Source organism: Ambystoma mexicanum, chromosome 11 (genome assembly GCF_040938575.1).
Source record: "Ambystoma mexicanum isolate Mex_15411 chromosome 11, UKY_AmexF1_1, whole genome shotgun sequence".
Classification (NCBI taxonomy): domain Eukaryota; kingdom Metazoa; phylum Chordata; class Amphibia; order Caudata; family Ambystomatidae; genus Ambystoma; species Ambystoma mexicanum.
Window position 1 is genome coordinate 317,235,853 of NC_090934.1, and position 20,085 is coordinate 317,255,937.

The following is a 20,085-nucleotide window of genomic DNA, read 5'->3' on the forward strand; positions in this document are numbered from 1 at the left end:
CACTCTCCTCTCCTTTCCCAAACAAGGGTACAAACCCTCCTCTTTCCTTTCTATCCCTTTTCAGTATCTTAGTCCTTTGGTGCTGTCTCTGGTGAAGGTTGAGGGGGTTCTGCTGCCTGATGAAATCAGGGACCTTTTACCCCCAGTTTGCTCTTCTGGGTGGCCCTGTCCACTGTGTGGGTCCACCAAATTTCACCACATATACCCTTACATGCACAAGCAGTCCTAAGGCAGAACCCATACCCATTGGGGCCCAACACACAAACCGCAGCTCGCGCGGCAAGGTCTTGCCTTCAGGGCGGCCATGGGGGCTGCCTTCAATCACTGCCATGACCCCACAGTGCCCTTCGCTTTCCCCCTTGTCACTGCCAAGGCCATTTAAATCGTCTGGAGAGTTCCACAGGGCTGCCAACAATCGCTGCTGCAGCCCTGGTGCCATATATTTCTTTCAGGGAATGTCCCCCTTGCCTTAGAGACGCAGCCATCATTAACTGCTGTGGTGCACTCACAGCCCGGCCCTCTCTCTTATAGGCATCGGAGGGATGCAGGAGGCAGACCAGTGTCACAGATCTTCTGCTCCCTGCTTCACCCAGGCTGCTCCAACGTGGCAGCCTAGGACTTTTCTTCACCGCTCCACCCTCAGAGTGGACTTTGCAGCACCTTCACCTCCCAGCCACCTGGCATCCGTGGCCTGGGAGGATTTCTGTTCAGGGCCTGCATCGCTGTCCACAAGGAGAGCTGACCAAGGGTCCAACTGTATTGCTTCGATCGTGCTGCATGGCCCATGAATCTCGGGTAGAGCGTCAGGGGTGTTGCTATGTCTGGAATAGATATGGGGCTACACTCATGTCAGGATTTGGTGCTAGCTAGCCTTCAATTGGCTGTAGACCCTGAGCTTCTATCATGGGCTACAACCAAAAGACCCAGGACTATAGTCTACCCAGCCCACCCCTAGCAATGCCTCTGCAGAGCGGCATCTTCTTCTCCCCACAACCACCCACGCCCATGGCCCGGGTGGGTTTACTGATGATTGGATCTATCCGGTCTGGCCCCTGGGCGGCTGACAGCTGCCCTGGCCCTGTGGGTGCCCAGCTGCTCCCGACACACTTCCCAGTTCCACTGTTTACATGCAACCCAGGCAAAAATTGTCTCGAGGCCCTGGTGAGCCACTCAAGGACACATATCCCCCGGAGCTCTTTTTCTTGCTTCTCTGTCTCGACAGTTCCTGCTTTTCATGGTTTTTCTTTCTCCCCTGCCCAACCCATTCTTGGGGAAGGAGTTCTAGGTTTTTTTCGTTTTTTTATTATCCCATCATTCCATCCAACCCCCTGGTGGCTGGATGGATCAGTCCAAATAAGCCATTCCAGTAAACACAATACACACAAACACTAAAAACTTTATTTATCCACCAGGGTGTCTGTGTCTTTATTTCTCAATTCCCTTATGCAACAAGTATGTAGCTCTGTATAGTTGGGCCTATTTGTCCCACGAGCTACGTAAAGGCAACATTTCTCATCTGTTTATCCTTGCTCACTTACTTTCTGGATGGACGCTGCACTTACAATGTTTAATTGAATAAACAGGAAAATGTTGTGTGCATTTCAGACACTCTGCCTGATTTGGTCTTCTTCCTGTCACTCCCACATACTCCTCTCCATCTTGTTCTCTGATGTTTCTCTCTTACTACTCTCTTCTGTCCAACTCTACTCACCTTCACTTTCACTTCTTCACTTCTTCTTGTGTCCCCCTTCTCCATCTCTCCGATGTCTCTCACTCCTCTCTAGCCTTGCCTTCAGCCTTTCATGTTACCACCCCCTCCTCCACACTACTACAACTCCACCCTACCTTTTCCATGGACACCCTTCACACTCAGTAGTTTTTTTTTCACGCAGACCCGCAATGCAGTACCAATTGCACTCCCTAACCAATGCCTCGTCTGCCCCAAAAATAATCTACACACTCTGCTCCACCGTCCCACCACCTGCTGGTCTCTTTGTCTGCTACCAGTCCCTCCTCTGACCTCACCCGAACAACCCACAACTTCCTGACTGTCTCGTTTATGCCTTTCCCTATTCTCTGGTGGGTTTGCTGGATCTGACCAACCCAGCCCTGTCTTACCCACCCGGAAGGTGTTACATACAAGCAGTGTTTCATAAAGTTTTCTCCATGCGGGGCCGGTGTGGGAAAACAATGGTGGTTCATGTTGTACCGTGGCCAGATTCTTGGTAGGGGTGCCTGGCTGTGTCACCCATAAAGTAAAAACGTGTTTGGTGATTTAAATTATTATGTCCCTGGTTGTTTCAGGGCGGCTGCACCAGTCTTGCTGGTTTGCGAGTTGAGGGTGCACGGAATTGGCAACAGCTGTTTAGGAGGTCCAGCTCCTCATTTGGCAGCTTCGTGTCACCCAGCAGTGTTTGTACACCACTCGCGTTAGGGCTCTTAAAGGAAAGTCTGCAAACAGATTTACATGGACCCTGGAAATAGTGCCCAAGTAAAATACTCCTGACAGGTACTACAACTACCACAAAGCAGTTCCTTTATGCAATACTTGACTTTAGTTGCGCCTCTGTCCTCAGCCTTTGTCGAGTTTGCACCACAACTCCCACAGTGCAATTCTCCATTCGGTACACGTGACTTTGTCAGTGCCACATGATCAGTCTTTGGATTGTTTGAACTGCAACTCCCTGAATGCATTTGTTTTCTTGCCATGCCAATGCACATGTGGACGCGCTTGTGCTGCAGCTGCCATTGTGGGTTTATTCACCAGATTCCCCTCCTTTATGTTTCCATGATTCTCCTCAAGGGTCTCCATTCTCTGCTGGCCTGGAGCCACCTCCTCAGCTATTCCTATATTTCTTTCAGTCCTCTCTTACTGTGTCTCTGTGGCAGGGCCTTCGTGGCTGTTTCTTTTGCTCACCTCTTCCAAGTAGGGCGTGTTCACGGAGTGGCTTCTTTCTCTCCCACAACTGTCCACACTGGCCTGGACTGTGAGCTTGTTGCATGCTCTGTCACAGCTGGCTTTACAAACTTTCAGACTCAAACGTATGGTTTTAGGGTATAAATACAACTCTAAATGGTTCTGAATGTTAATGTTTTGTTTCACTAGGGAGCACTGTAATGGGCATCTCTCTCTTGAACTCCTTTGGGCTCCGTCCACCCTAGCACAGATTTCTGCTGCAGCTCCAAGTTTACTTCAGATTAGAGCTCAGTTACACCTACTATCTACTCAGTCTAGTGCTGTGAGGGCCTAAAGGCTGTAGCCTTACCTGTCTTACTTCTTCCAAGACTTGCTAAGAGTTTCGTAATTCTAAGTTTCCTTTCCCAGGTTTTTATAGCAATAGCAAGATATTTGGTTGTGCCAATAACAAACACCCAGCTCCTTCTGCGCTTCGTCCCCAATTGCTCCCTTTTGTCGCCTGCTACATTTACTCCTCCCTCTTCCTATTCTGGTCTTATTCACTCCTCCTCCTCCTCCCTTCTCCCTCTTTCATCTCCTCTCCTACTGCTTCTCTTCCTCCGATGATCACGCTCTTTCTCTTTCCTTCTCCTCTCTCTCTCTCCCTCTCTAGCTCTTCCTTGGATCTTCATACAGTCTATCTCTTCTACTCTTTCTCCCTTTCACTCTCTGCTTTGCTCTTCTCTCCTATCTCCTCCTATCTGCTCCTCTCTCTCTCTTCACACTCACGCCTCCTTCCTAACATCCACTAATTCCCTCACTTCTCTATTACACTCACTCTCACAGGCACTCACTCATTCAATGCTTCACTTTCACTATCTGCTATCAATCTCGCACTACCAACAATGCACACATAACAATCTCCTGCACCATCACACGCTCTTCTGCACTCTGCTCTGCTGTCTACCCTTTGCGTGGTCTCTTGGTCTACCTCAACTCCATCTAACCTCACCCAAATACATTTCACCCAGCCTTCCATGCACTGCCTTTTTGTGCTCCTTTCTTCCTTTTTTTGACCTTCTCCACCCTCCCTATCCATTGGTCCACTGTCTCACCTAACAGTAAGGGCCAATTTGTGTCTGATCTTTCCCCGGGGGATGAGTCTTTACAATGCAAGCCTTTATAAACCACCGTTGGCCCCATCCACTTTGTGGGATTGTAATTAATCTTTGTCCATTGTGCGGTCTAGCGTGCATGCAAGCGTGCGGCTCATTGGAAGCAGGTGTTTCTGTGTTGGAGCTTGGGTCACCACTTTCTCTGTGCATTCCGCTATGGTCTCCAGTGGTTGCTAGGCATTCTGGTACTAGCAGTTCTATAAAAAAAGCAAACACACATTGGCAAAGCCAACAGTTTGGGTTTTTGTGTGGGCATGTGATGGACATTTTCTAGGTAATGACAGAATGGTACTACTTGGCCATAAAATCACAACTGGCCTTAAGATCGCAGCTGGAAAATTGAGAGGTTACCTGGACCTATGATGTCAGTATCTGGCAAATGCTTATCTGGTACCTTAAGCCAAAACTGTTGCCTTTGTTGTTGCTTCTTTTTAACAGGATTTCTGTCCATGCGAGAGATATAAATCAAGTGGCTGAGGCAAACTAGATAAGACCTTTGTATTACACCATTTAAAGCTGCATTTAAGCCAGAAACACTCAGCGGACTGCTTAGAATAAACACTAGCAGGTTAAAAATGTGATGATAGTGCTTGATAGAGCACATTCAAAGAGATCCCAGGAGGATATTTTTAGAGCAGGGGATTAGGTAGTGGGTGGGAATGGCCATAGGGATTAGTCTGGCCATGTGCCATCAATGAGTAAATAACCATACAACACCCACAGGCTGTGTGACCCTTCTCATATGTCCTCTCTCCCCTACTTGTACGTACTTCAATGAAATAGTTTTGGTTTATATGGTGCTTAAGCGCCACCTAATAGCCTGAACTAAAAACCTGGGCTCGCATAAAGGCATCAGGCAACAGAAACATTTGCCTGTGGTAGCAAGCATTGCACATACAGAGGTGGGTGGACTGGAACCATTCCAACTTCCTCACCCCGCCTCTGGAGTAGGAGTTGCTCTCTTAAAAACCCTGCTCGGCCTCCTGCCCCAGGTCAGGATCAGTCCCTGTTCCCCCTTGACTAGGTCAATCACCTGACCCCATCACAGCTCATACTTGCATATCCTCAGATCCAGTCCACATTTCTAATGCCAGTTGCAGTCTGGGCATCTTCGTTATTTTGATGTCAATCAGCAAACCAGCAGCCTTTTGTTCTCTCAGTGCTCGAGACGTCAGAAAGCTAAGCAAAACTTTTTTAACAATCAATTCGAGAACGCCGCTAATAGCTCGAAAAAACTCTTTGAAATTGTAAAAATGTCGGATAAATCAAAGGCACTATAACCTTCTAAAAACCCTACTGACCAAGATTGTGCCTGGATCCAATCAGCTTTTGAGGCCAAAACACAAAGAGCGAGAGCTAAAACAAAGCAGCCTAGATAACATGGCCTCCCTTTCCCTTATTGAGGTGGAAATGACAAGTGATACATCATCCAAATTTGACTTCTTACCTATATCAGATATGGTAACAATCCTATCCTTTATACACCATCCACCTGCCCTGAAAATGTCATCCCTGCTAAAATGATCTTGGACCACATGAAAATGTTTGCTCCCTTCTTAACCAGATTTGTTAACTCTTCTTTCCATCACCACATGGTCCCAGATTCCAGCAAAAGAGCTACCATCTCTCCACTGATCAAGAAAGCAGTTTTAGAACCTTAAGATGCAAATAAACTGTGGGTCATTACTAATTTAAATTTTTCTGCTCAAGATACTAGACAAAACTGCAACGACAAAACTGCAACTTTACAATTGCAAACTTTTGTCGAAAATTCCTGCATCTTACACCCCAGGAAGTCAGGTTTTATGCCTAGTTACAGCACTGAGACTACTCTAATCGACCTACGGACCCACCTGCTAAGTATTTTTGATAAAGGTAACACTGGCCTGTTGGTGTTACTGGATTTGTCGGCAGTGTTCAATCTTTTGGGCCATGAACGCTTGCTCCAGACATTAAGCAGTACTGGATCATTCGGCCCTGACTCCATCAAATGGGTGCACTTTTTTCTGTCCAATTGAATGTCTAGAGTTTGCTGGGGAAATGCTTCCCCGCTGCATTTACCCATTGTATATGGTGTTCCACAGGGGCTTCTGTGTTGCCTCTTCATTTTAATCTTTACCTTAAACCGCTATGTGACCTGCTAGAAAGCTCTGGTGCCTTCTTCACCAACTATGCTGATGATATTCAGCTGGTCCTGGAGCTTTGTGGGAACTACGAGCAAGAGTTAGCGAGATTTAACGACCTTTACCCCTTGGTAAAAACCTTGATGAACAGAAATTGGATGTGTCTGAACAGCAATAAGATAGAACTGATAATATGCGGTTCCTCTCAGGCCGGCTGAACTTGACCCAAGATACCAATCTTTTAAAATCTAGGATTGTGACATCCCATTTGCCAAGAAAGTTAAGATCCTTGGATTCTATCTCGAGGCCTTCCACAACGCGGACTCGCACATCAATCAGGTTGTAGCCAAATGTTCATGCTATCTCCTGCTTCTTAAAAACATCTGCCCAGTTCTGTCTGAGTCTAATAGTGCATCTATTGCATGTGCAGTGATGCTCCCAAAGATTGATCACTGCAGTGCCTTACTGGGAGGTGCAACTAAGAAGAACCTACAAAAACTTCAAGTGGTCCAAAACGATGCTGTCCACATTGTCAAAAAGAAAACCAGAAAAGGCTGTTTAACTGGATGCCCGCAATCTCTGCATTAGCTCCCTGTGTCCGCTAGGGGGCAATTTAAGACAGCTACACTGGTACATATATGCCTATATGGCTCCAGCCCCACGTATCTCAAAAGTCTGATATGCCCCTACGAGCTCTCAAGGACGCTACGCTCTTCTTCCTTGTCTGTAGTCAATCCGGTTAGCCATAAGCAATCCCACGGCGTTGGTAGATCGGTTCCTGCGACCACGGCAAACCCTTGTAAAACCTTTCGACTTGAATTTAGACAAAAGAAAGATCCTAAAATCTTTCGCGCAAATCTGAAAACACTGTTGTTTTTATAAGTTCTGTCCTCCTAGGTCCTCCTTGACCCCATTTTTCTCCCTCTGCTAGCTACCTATTCTGTTCCCTGACTGTCCTGTCCTCGTATGCCATTCGTGTGTGTGTTGGTGCCCTGAGGCCTGCAGGTTTTGGCACCTTATAAATATTTTCTTTTTTAAAAAGGGATACCTCCAGCATCTCAGCACGGCCACTGTCTGTTCAGCAGGTGTTACTGAAGTATTCTAGCATGGCTCCCTGCTTTGTATCCTCACTCCTGAGCACACTCTTCACCATTATTCCACCACCCTACTCCTCCAATCCTTCCTGTATTTCTTCGACCCGCTGCTCTGCTTGTGTGTTCAGATGCTCCCCACAGTGGAAAAAAGACTCTCCTCTTGCTTGTGGTACAGCGAACAGGGCAACTTCATTACTGATGCTAAACATTGGAGACACCTTCTTCGCTTTCAGTCTTTTGGCCCAAGCCCTTTTTCTCCATGCTTGCTTGCTGCCTCCATCTGCCCTTAACCAGTGGCACACATTTTTTAGGTGTCATGTCGTGTGAGCTTGTGTTGAAGCTAGAGTTTTGTTTCAAGGTATTTAGAGCATTACACGTAGTCAAATTGTGAGTTTAAATTTAGAGGCAGAAATACAGGACAATGGCTACTGCAATGGAATTCCAAAACATCGCCTTCTGTAATATGCATGGGCCTATGAAGGCAGCTTGGCTCTGATTATGGATAGGAAGGACACCCACTGAGTTACCATTGGTGGTACGCCAACTGCCATGTCAATTGCATTACTGCCACATAGCCTCCAGGCAGAAAGAATCGGAGGCCATTAATGGTGGCAAAAGCAAATCCCCTCTGAGCTAGTGCCAACGAGGACCAAACATAATGCCATGCTGCTACCTCAAGGGCAGGTTAGGTGTTGGCATCAATCAACCAATCCTTACTAATATCTGACCCATGCAGCTGGAAGGTCAGTACATGCCTTTTACCTGTTTTGCTTTGACTATTATTTCCATACAGATGAGAGAATATAAAAATAAATATAGAAACAAAGCCTTATTGATTGATAGCTCCACACAGGGACTTTGGTGCTAAAGCTAAACTTTTTTTTACTGAATGTGTGACAAATGGATATGTCTCCATTTCACTGACCTGTAGAGAGAGACGTAAATCTATACCGTAGTCTCTGAGACTTTGAGCCTGTAGCAGTGATAGCGGAGTGACTATGGATTCTTTTTGTCTGTCCATAGATTCTCCTCCCGAACTTCCCTGCAATGGCGATGAGAAGCAGGGTAAAGTATACACCCTGTGGCAGAAAATGGTGATCAATTGCTGAACATCACCAATATTCTTTTTAAGAAGACTGTCCTGATGAAAGTGGTCTCACTAAAATATACACCACTGAAACCGGTAGACAGTGGTTGTGACATGGTGGAGGCCAAAACCACTCCTACCCATACCATGAACAACCTTGTATATGTTTTTTCAACTGTCCCACACTCTGTCTAACACGTAGTACCTTTTTGGACGGGTGTTGTGGGCTGTTTGTCTTCGTCTCAAAAAAAGCTCACCCAGATAGCGAGTGCCTGCTATAACACTGTTTTGGCAACTTGCAGGACTTTTGAGCTTTCAGTTCATAATTAGAGCTACCCTAGGACGGTTCAACCTGGCTACGGGATATTAAGGTAGCGTGTACCCAAAGTAGAAGGTTGACCCTTTTCCTTTTGCATTAGGTGTTGACTCTTTTTAAACACTTATTCGCTCATACCGATCCAGGAGGATATCAGTGACTTGGGACATACAGGAGTACAACAATTCTCACATTGTTACATTTTTCTTCAAAAATGATTTCTCTTTGCCCTCTTTTCCTATCCCGATTTTGTTATCCCTACAACGTGCCACTAGGGATTAGGCAGGGATAGTGAGTTTTTTCCATCTATCCTTCTGTCTTCTACACCGACCCTGTATTTCCTTGGTCACTGTTTATGTCTATTAGACCCTCCGGTCTAGGGAATCCTCACTGCTCCTTTGAAAACCGCATAAAGTTGTGTGTTGAGCCCCCGCCCCCCTTTGTGTTAAATCAACCAACCAAGGACAGAGAGGATTTTGCCACATGGTCCTCTTTACTACGCTTGTAATTGATATATAATGCTTGGCTATCATTCCGGGCGCAATAGTTGGTTCCAATTGGATGTGTCCCCTTCTACATAATGGGGGTTCGAATGAATGCGACTATTTTGCAGCAGAGGTTCGTGATTTGAAAGATTCTGAACCTGATTTGCAGATTTTAAAGACTTGCTTTCAAACTTTCTGCAGCTCTTTCTGTTTTCATTTATTTTGATTGCATTAAATGTTTGTTATTTGGTTTAATTTCGATAGCAAACCTGTATTCGGCGTGCGATCAATTCAATCTGGTTCAAACTGATTTGAAGCAGTGTGAATATTCTGGGCAAACACGGCATTACACGGGCTGTTTGAATCCCCTCACGTGGCTCGCTTTGCGGGGGAGGGCGTGGGTGAAATTGAAAACAGAATGTCAATATAGCACTAAACGTTTCGTCCGCCCTCAACTGTCAGTATGCTTCACAGCCAGCAGGACACACGAACCCACTGACTATGTAGCAGCTGAAAACAATGCCAAGAGCATCACATATGTTGGACTGGTGGTAATGAGATCCCACCACACAATGATGATGATGCTGAATTTGTAGTCTGGCACGGTGGCCTACCCAAATGAGGCCAGTTAGCCACTCCCAATCGAATTTTTTCCTCAAAACTAGTTAGTTTTTCTTTACCCAGTGTTCACGTAGATACATTTTCTTTTGTTTCCAAGCATGTATATATCTTTTTGCCTTTTCCACCAGTAGTAAACAAGTGTGTTCTTGATATGTAGCGTTTTCTTTTTTTAGTCCTTTGCACATCATGTTCAGTTCATAAACTGTTACACAGGATCATTTGATCTTCTCAGCAGAGAAATGTGCACGTGCTGGCCCCTTCCTTGGCTGCCGATACTTTTATAATCAAGAATGACTTTGAGCAATCGCAAAATGTCTGGAATGTGGAATCAGACCTGTCTCCTTGTCTTTCCTCACAGCTTGCAGCAGGTGTGAAAGCACAGGGAAGAAGCAGCAGTGACAGAAGCACGACTAGTAAGTCTCTACAAGTGGCAAGTGGCTTTAGGCCCAACATACATCACTATATGTAGCCTACCCATGACAGACACGACCCTGTATGGTCTCCAGCTTTACTCACCTTTACTTGGTCGTAGACAATATACGTTTTTCTGTCGAACATATTGTTTACTGTTGCTCCTGTGGCTCTCATAGATTCTCTGCCCTTGAGCTGTGTTCCAATGCATGGTGTTGGCATTCTGTACGGTTTATCACCTTTAAGAATCTGAGTTATTCTCTCTTTTCCAGACCATCTGTTGCCCTAGTGTATGCATTATAAACCGAGTTCTACTATAACTGGCCCATAGCCTAGCTGACAACTGGCCCAATGCTGCAAGTGTTATCTCCATCCAGTCCGGACTTTCTAAAATGTTATAGCCTGAGACTTTTAGTTATTCATTTCCAGTTACAAGAATAGGCCTAAAAGTCCCAACATGCAGAGTGCCGATGGCTAATCTTGGACATGGCATCAGGTGGGAGCCATCCTGTTGGCCGACTGGCGGCGGCCCTAAGCAAAACATGCCGTGGTAACACGAATGTTAATGTAGGCAGGAGCTGGTCCAGAGACACTCCAAATCTGCGAGGCAGCTATTTCGGCAGAAAATGAAGGTTCCTTAAGGGCACAGATTTTCAAAATTGTCGGAACATTTAAGAAAGCACCTGCAGATTTTGAAATGGATGGACAGTTCCACCAGATTTCCGCTCTGTAACTATGGAATTTCCGACTCTGCAGAAGTATGAAAAATATTTACGCTGGTTTTCACAAAAGGTTCCTTAGATTTGGATTGCCTCTAGGCCAGTGACCTATTTGCGAGTTTGAAAGTGATGAGAATGGGTCTATGTGATAATACCGAAGTAAATTTCAGAGAGGTACATTTCACTGCAACCAAAATACCAAAACAATACAGAATGTTCATTTTTATTTTTTATTAGGGGGGGTCCTTGCCACCTAAGCCCCCAATTTTTCTATCCTTATAACCCCACCCCAACACCATCCCCGATCCATTTTAACCCCTTACCCCACTACCTTATGTATATTTGTTTAATATGTTCGGTATTTGTCGATATTATGGTTGCAATTAAATATTCCACTCTTATATTCGCTTCGTATTCATTGACTGGGTACCATGATAATGGGCTGAAAGTGGGGCGTGGGTGGTGTGTGCAATAGCTAACTTGTATAATCTATTGTAGACCTAGCTGTGAAGACATGGTATAGCTGTGTATTGGAAGTGCCTTACTGATGTTACAATTGCCGTCCTTTCTCGTTACAGCGATGGTGGACATTTGGCGCTAATGCATTGCAGCTCACGGGGATGGCAGGGATGCTTCCCGGGGAAAATGCTGTGCAGTATTCCTTTCCTGGGGAACTCGGAAGAGGCGGCTACAAGATGGCCGTGACAGCTTGGCGTGTCCAGAGCTTCGTACAATAAACAGGAGGCCCACTGTGGCTCGCCTGCGGACTTTGAAGGCTTGCCACTGTCAGCTCAGCGTAAAATGGCAAGGCTCAAATCCTCGGCAAGGTCCACAGGAACAATATTTGGGCTGGAGCTTGTGCAGAGCATTTTCTCTTTGAAGTAGTTAGTCATGCATTACCAATGTGAACTTTCTTGACCCCGAGCACGTTTTATTTTGGAGTCAAACTGGTACTAGTGACACTTGAGTCAGTCCTTAAGGAAACACTCATTGTTAAGGGCTACAGCTGCAAACAAATGCAGGAGTTCATCCTGGGATGCTCGTCTGTTGATAAATGAAGACTGCCAAGACATTCCCAAAGTAGCATTCAAAGCCCCTCTGAGGTCATGGAGCCTGAACAAAGCCAAAAGAGCACAAGGAAATCTGAGGAAAGCATAAGAAGGAGGCTGACCAAAGGAGAGGCATTGCAAGGCAGTATTTCATCCGCAGCCGCGTTCCCGGAGTGTTCTTCCTCTTCGCAGGCAATTCCACCAGTTGATGTAACTTCACCGCCACAATTTACAACTGTGAAGCGGAAGGTTGGGCGCCCAAAGCTTTACAAAGGTCCTTCATTTGAGCATGCGCAGCGCGTTCCAAAGCTCCAGCAGCAGTCACGATCACCAGCATTTATGGCCCCTGGAAATGCAGAACATAGCCTCGAAGGCCCCACCTGGCAGCTTGTAGATCCCCCCCGGCCTGCTGCTTCTGGGGCATTTCCCTCACCTGGACTTCATAGCCATGGGCAGCACGTTCCTTCTCAGGCTTCGGTCATGTCTGGAGATGACTCCCCATCTGTTCAAAAGGTGTATGTGCACCGTCCATCCCAGGTGTCCCTGAAGCAAGTAGAGGAGGGGCACAAGAAGGAGAAGAAACCTCAGAAGCCAGGAAAGTACATTTGCCAGTACTGCAGCCGACCCTGTGCTAAGCCAAGCGTGCTACAGAAACATATCCGGTCGCACACAGGTGAGCGCCCGTATCCATGCACAGCATGCGGCTTCTCCTTCAAGACCAAAAGCAATTTGTACAAACATAGGAAATCTCATGCACACAGAATCAAAGCTGGGCTGGCCTCAGGACTTGAAGCAGAGATGTATCCTTCAAGTTTGGAAATGGAGAGCCTCGGTCGAGAGGAATGCGAAGAGCCGACTGAAGGCGAAAGCACAGATTCAGAAGAAGAGACGGGTACAATGGTGAGCCAGGTAGCCGACTTGCCAGCCAGACAAAAGCACAGCTTCTCACCTAGTAGCTCATATGGTACAGGAAGCCAGAGTACGAGCTTTGAACATTATTCATTGTCCCATTCCAGTATGTCGCAGTCCCTCGAAGAGAGCACACCGTTTGCAGAGCAACCCTCCGATCCTGTGTTTAGCCATAAGCCAGAAGATACGCATTCTATAAAACAGAAACTTGCACTCCGTTTAAGTGAGAGAAAAAAGGTTATAGAGGAACAACCTTTTCTTAGCCCAGGAAGCAAAGGGAGCACAGAATCCGGGTACTTCTCCCGCTCAGAAAGTGCAGAACAGCAAATCAGTCCACCCAACACAAATGCAAAGTCTTACACTGAAATCATTTTTGGAAAATGTGGTCGATTTGGCCAGAAGACAGCAACTACAGCATCACAAGGGGTACAGCACGAAGAGAAAACAAGCATCCCTTTGTCTGTGCCTAGAACGCAGGTCATCGAGCACATTACTAAGCTGATTACAATCAACGAAGCAGTGGTGGATACCAGTGAAATTGACAGTGTGAAGCCAAGAAGAAGTTCTTTATCTAGGCGTAGTAGCATTGAGTCTCCTAAGGCAGGAGCCTTTCGAGATCCATTTCAGTTTGACATCAAGTCCCCTGGCCCCATTACTCAACTGGATGCATCAAAAACCATGCCATTTCAAGGGGAGAGGCATACGCCAGAGCAATCCTTCTTATCACTTCAGCAAACCCACAGTGCCACAGAGACGACAGTGCCTCTATTAAGAAGCCACTCAATGCCTTCTGCTGCATGCACCATCAGTTCACCCCATGCATTTCGAGCCAGTTATTCACTAGACAGCCAATTGCTGGAGTCTCCTGAAGTCTTAAGTCGCAGCCATGTGTTCTCTTCTCACCCCAGAATGCTGAAACGTCAACCAGCCATTGAACTGCCAGTGGGCATGGATTACAGTTCTGAAGAGTTCTGCTTAATAAGCAAAGATGCGCTTTACAAGCACAGCGAAGATCAGGACCCCAAGGAAAGTGATCCTAACAAAAAGTCAAGGAAGGGTCCAAAGTTGAAAGGGCTAATGTATGAGTGTAACATATGTGGTGCTCGGTATAAGAAGAGGGATAATTATGAAGCTCATAAAAAATATTACTGTACTGAACTGCAAATTCCAATGCCTGTCTCTGTAGAATCGCACAAACCCTTAGAAGTTGGTAAGGGTCTTGCAGAGCATGACCCGTCACCACAGGTTTTGCAATACAAGACCGGCTCTGTTGTGGAGCTTGCTCCGCTAAGAAAAAGACGGAAAGAAAAAAGTCTTGGTGATGACGAAGATCCACCAGGATATGTGATGACCAAGTCTGAACCTTCAAGCCGAACAGCAATAAGCCAATTTCCAAGCCCTATCTCATCTGATGTTGCTCTTTGCCCAACACCAGAAACTAGCAGTGCACTGTCAGAAGCGAGCAAGGAATTACCTCCATCTGATGTGAGGATGGAGGTTAGCTTGGGGGATCCACCGCTGCCTTTGAGTGCAGAAAGTAAACAAAGAAGGACTACATCAAAAGAAATTTCTGTAATTCAACATACAAGTTCTTTTGAAAAGTCTGAATCCATGGAACAGATGAGTGGCTTAGAGGAAGAGGATATATCTCCAGTACAGAGCTCCTCCCAACCAGCACCACAACATGCACGATCATTGCATGCATTGCAATCAAAGTTGGTGCGCCAGCCAAATATTCAGGTCCCTGAAATACTGGTCACAGAAGAACCTGACAGACCAGAATATGAGCCTGAGCCTCCCCCAAAGGAGCCAGAAAAAGTAGAGGAGTTTCAGTGGCCACAAAGAAGCCAAACACTCTCCGAGCTTCCCACTGAGAAACTTCCACCCAAAAAGAAACGACTGCGCTTAGCAGAACTGGCCCAGTCATCTGGGGAGTCAAGTTTTGAATCAGTGACCCTAACCAGGAGCCCAAGCCAGGAAAGCAGCGTATCCCATGCTTCAAGTCATTCCATCTCTTTTGAAAGGGAAGAGTATAGTAAAACAGAGTCATCTGCACAGTCATCTGAACCCCTCAACAAACCTTTTGGTGCTCATATGCTAACTGTACCAACACAACACCATCACCCTGCTCGAGAAATGCGGAGATCTGCATCAGAACAGACACCAAATGTGTCTCATACAGTTCAGATATCAGAAAACCGCAGCAAATCATTTGACTATGGAAGCCTGTCTTCTGCTGCCTCATCTGGCCATCCACCTTCTTCCTCAGCCCAAGAAAAGAGAAAGTGCTTTCAAACTCGACAAGCCTCTCTTAGTAGGCACGTGGAACATGACCCAGATGTGGTTGTCAAGGGATGGAAAGAGGTGGATGAATCATTATCCTCCAGTAAGTCCAGTGTGAAACGCATGCCCCATTCCTCTTCAGTTGTGTCCCATGGGGATTACCCCCCTGATAAAAGTCAACCAAAGGAAAGCCCAGTTGATACCCAGCCAATGACTGAAGCTCTCCAGGTGTTCCATCCCTCCACACCACAGTTAGCATTACACGAAACATCATATTTGCCCATGTTCCCTGTCCAACACCTTTTACAACAGCCAGAACTGTTTTCAACACAAGCCATGTCAGAACTCCTTTCTACCCAATTCCCTTTTCCTCAGATTCCACCATCATTGTTTCAAACCCCACAGCTTCCCCTCCAGCCAACACTACTTCATCCAAGTCAACTTCAGATTGCACATCAGCTAATGTCTCATCCCATGGAGATACCATTCAGGCCACAACCTCCCTATTTCCCCATGCATTACACCGGCTCTTCAGCTATTTCGCCTGCTTTCTTTCTGCCACTGCCATCACCATTTTCTCTTCAGGTGCCAGTGAATATTGGCGATCCTTTGTCGCAAACAAAAGCAATGTCATCTCCACCTCTGGCCTCTTCTAATGTCTCAGCATGCAAAGAAAGTCAGCTTCAGCCTTTGACTCTTACGACTAGCTCCGCCATAACTGAACCGACATCGCAAATGGTGGTTCCAGCATGTTCGGATCCTGTGATGTCTCTTGTAGTCCCTGTTAGAATCCAGACTCACATGCCATCATATGGCAGCGCAATGTATACTACTCTTTCCCAAATTCTGGTTACTCAGTCACACGGTAGTCCTTCTTCTCTCTTTATACGTAAATTTGATGACAGTAGACCCAAAGGAGTCCATGGTGTGGGCTTTGATCTGGCACAAATGATCTCAGAAGATCAAAGAAGTCTCTTCCAATCTCCCTATTTAAGAGTGCCATTACCAACCATGGAAAGAAGGGGTTTTGTGCCCCTCGCATCTCTATCCGAAAGCGATCAAGGGTTGGATGGCAACACGTCAACAGCAGGTGGAAGCAAACGCATGCTTTCTCCAGCCGGTAGTTTGGAACTCACAATGGAGACACAGCAGCAGAAGAGAGTGAAGGAGGAGGAAGTATCGGAGTCTGAAGAAAAACTGGAATTGCCAAAGTCCACATCGGCAACACTGGCCAGTGTGGCAGAAGGAAATAGGAAAGATCAATCAAAGTTTTCAGATCAAGTGCACTGCAGGGCTAAGGTAGATATGCCACTCACTTCATCCTCAGATCGGTCAACTCCAAAGGAAATACCAACTTGTTTGCATCAAACCTCATATTCTGAATCACTGGAAGACTACAAGATACCAGTGGATAAGCAACACCGAAGCAAGTTACCTTTACAACCGGTGAAAAAAGAGGATTCCCCTGAACTTGAATACCAGCCTCCTTGTAGCCCTATGAGTACCGCACCTGTATCTGGTCTTAAAACCGGTGCAACAAGTTCAGAAGAAGGTTCGGATATGAAAAAGGTGCCCAAGTTTCCCAGTCTCCACACAACCACTAATGTCACTTGGTGCTATTTGAACTATATCAAGCCAAATCACATTCAGCAAGCCGATCGGAAGTCTTCTGTCTATGCTAGCTGGTGTATCAGCCTGTACAACCCTAACCTCCCTGGAATATCAACGAAGGCTGCTCTGTCACTTCTGAGATCCAAGCAGAGATTAAGCAAAGAAATATACAGCATGGCCATGGTCCCTCGCCCAGAGACAGGAAGACTGGCGCCCTCCAATACACGAAAGCCAAAAATGTCAGAGGTAAGAACCTTTGTTTCCTTTTTTAATCATCATTTCATTCAGTTGACCTGTTAGCCTTCATCTGCTTGTCACAGAACCATTGCTATATTCAGTAGGTTGTAATATAGAAGTGAGTTGAAACGTTGTCTTTGCAAAAACGTAAGGTTATGCTTGTGTAATATTATGTCATTTACAACGCCTACTGCTGCTGTTTGCATGGTTTTGCTAAAAATGTGAAATACATGCTGGGGAAACCAGGAGATATGTTTGATATTGATAATATATATACAGCAGCAATCGGTTATCTTATTCTATATTATATTTGTCCCCTTTATGGTTACCTAATGGATATCCACATTTGAATGAGAGAAGTTCATCAGGTAGTGGGACAATAACATTTGCCAATCTCCTCTGCCTTTCAATTGCCCTCATCTTCTGTCTCTTACACTTCCAGGACACTGCCTTCAGCGTAAGTTATCCTTTCTATGCCTTTACACTCCCACAACCCCTGACCTTAATCCTACAACTCCTTCATCTCTTGAGAAAAAATAGAGCGATGTGTGCTCTCACTTTCACTGATGGTGAAAGACACAATAGCCTGACCAATTTGTCAAGCACAATATCCCCCTCGCCGTCCAGCTCGGCAGTGCATCCTATGTCCATACACCTATTGTCTGTCTCACCCCTGCCTACTCCCTTTGTATCATGCAATCGTGTATCCCCACAATGCATATCCTTCAACCAATTCCCTTTCACTGCAAATGACTGTGCTGCCAGATGCTAAACATTTCTAAAACGAAATTAATCTTTCTACTTGCTTTCAAGGCCAAAGCCACTTTGCCACCCCCTGTCTCCTGTCTTTCTGGCCTTCATACACCATCACCCAAGATGCGCAATATTACACTGCCAAGGAAGTTAGGAACAACCTTCTAAGTGCCAGGAAGGTCTGGCCTCACCCCAGCCACCACTCAGTCAAAACTCTAATATCCAACAGGGTCCTCAGTAGACTGGACTACTGATCTGGCTTGCCCACAGCCCTCACCCAAAACCGTTTGCTCCCCTTTACAGCACTTACCTTGGCCACTTGCACCCTCATCCACCTACCTACGGATCTTTTCCAGCAGGTTCCTTACTTCAATGCTGCTCATGCAAAATGTTCAAGAGGCCATCCTCCGACCTGGTACAATATGCAATCCTCAAGATACCGGATATAAAGAAAGTTGATTTATTAGAAAGAAAACAGATGCACCGAGGAACTTTGCATCTATTTTTGTTAGCTGTACTTCAGTCCTGGTCCTTGCCTTTCAAATGTAGCCTATTATTTTCTGGCTGTTGTGATGTAGTACGCATCTCCATTATAGTGGACAAACACACTGCCTCACCACACCACAGCACACACCATGCATGTCTTCACCACAAAATATGCATACATAAACAAAATATAAAACGTTTTTAACTGTTTTAAAAAAAAGGACTTCAACTCGGTGTCCTGCTGAAGGTCCCCAAGGGCTGAGATGTCATCAGAGGAAGCATAGAATACTGTATGTGTTTTATCATTCAGTAGCAATCCAAGGCACGTGCTCGTGCATCATCTTTGGATGCCCGAGGAGAGGAAAAAAGGAAAACAGCAGAGACCTTTTGAATCAATATGTTCAATAGAGGTCTGCAATACGGGGTCTTCAAGTTGCTTAAGAATTATGTACGCTTACGACTGAGACTTCTCTGGCCTATTCCTGCTGTACTGAATGTGCTGCTGCCGTGAGCTGTTTAAGTTTTGAACATGGTGTCTGACAACATCATGACATACCTTACTTTCTAAACTCTCACTCAATTGAAAGGGAAAAGGGGCTTTCCGGTTGTAAAAATAAGCATGCGTGTCAAGAAAAGCAAACACATATTGCATCAGAGCATGACATACTCGACTTTGCATCTAGGGTAGTAAAGTTGCTCCCTATTCTATGACTCTTGTTTAATACCAGTAAGCTTCTGTATTGTAAGTGACTTCAATCCAGCACTCCAACTAAGTCAATGCCTAGTATGGGTTGCCCAACGGAAGCCCTTATATATATATTTTTATGTCAAAGTTCTTTAAATCTGGATGATGAACCCTTATATAACGCCCCTCTCTTTGAATCTCCCCGACCTCACTGACCCAAGAAGTAGGCCTGTCTTAAAAATTAAAAGGTTTATTTGAAAAATTGCAAAATATATATATCACACTTTTATGAATAGAAAAATATCTAAATAGCACACTTATGAATATGAACAGTGATTATCAATGGGTAATATTACAATATCAACAATCTATTTAATCAGTTAGGAGTAGGAATAGGAAGGATACTGTAGCAGAGAATACTTTATATGGATTCAAGGAAATGCAAGATAAGAAAAATGCAAAACAGAAATAAACTTGACATGATTTCCACAAAAGAAAATATAATCACATTTTCCCCTGTGATTACTCACTCCCCCCACTATGCAATATGAAGAGATGGAAATGAGGGCACACAGGTTTCAGGAATTACAATCAATAACGCAGTTCAATCCCAGTTCCCCCAGCAAGCTTAGAGAGAATAGGTATGATTTTAAAACAGGCAAAAATACTTTTAAATGTGGTTTGAAATTAATGGGAAAAATGCAAAAAATTACTTTAATTCACTAAAGGAGATTCAGGATAAGTGAGAGTTACTTTGGATTGGTTCAGGTCAACACTAGCAATGATTATGAATGAATTATGAATGATTATCAGTTTGAAAACGAATTTCAGCAGTTGAAAACAAGAAACAGCTATGTGACATGTGGTGAAATGGAGCTAAATTACAATTTGCGGCAATTTTTCCGCGTTCGTTAAACGCGATTATGGAAAAACTATAATGAATTGGAATGTCGATTTAGGATTAGGAAAGCTTAGGATGTCAGCTTCAAAATGACAGTTAGATTTCGGTTCTAGGACATGCAGTTCCAAAGTTACAGAGGTTTTTGTGAAGGTAGATTTTTCAGAAACAGAATCCAGATTTCAAAAATGACAGATGTGCTTTAAAGATTTACCAACAAGGATAGGCCTATAATAAGGAGGTATGA

At 45.2% G+C, this 20,085-nt stretch overlaps 1 protein-coding gene across 1 annotated transcript in view; it reads left to right on the plus strand.

Moving 5' to 3' along the window:
• HIVEP3 (HIVEP zinc finger 3) overlaps positions 1–20,085 on the plus strand; it is a 791,497-nt gene that overhangs the window by 394,554 nt on the left and 376,858 nt on the right. Inside the window, exons 3-4 of the mRNA XM_069623046.1 lie at positions 10,156–10,210; positions 11,506–17,025. Coding sequence (XP_069479147.1) covers positions 12,034–17,025 — 4,992 coding nt within the window. The 5' untranslated portion in view covers positions 10,156–10,210; positions 11,506–12,033. The remainder of the gene's footprint in view (positions 1–10,155; positions 10,211–11,505; positions 17,026–20,085) is intronic.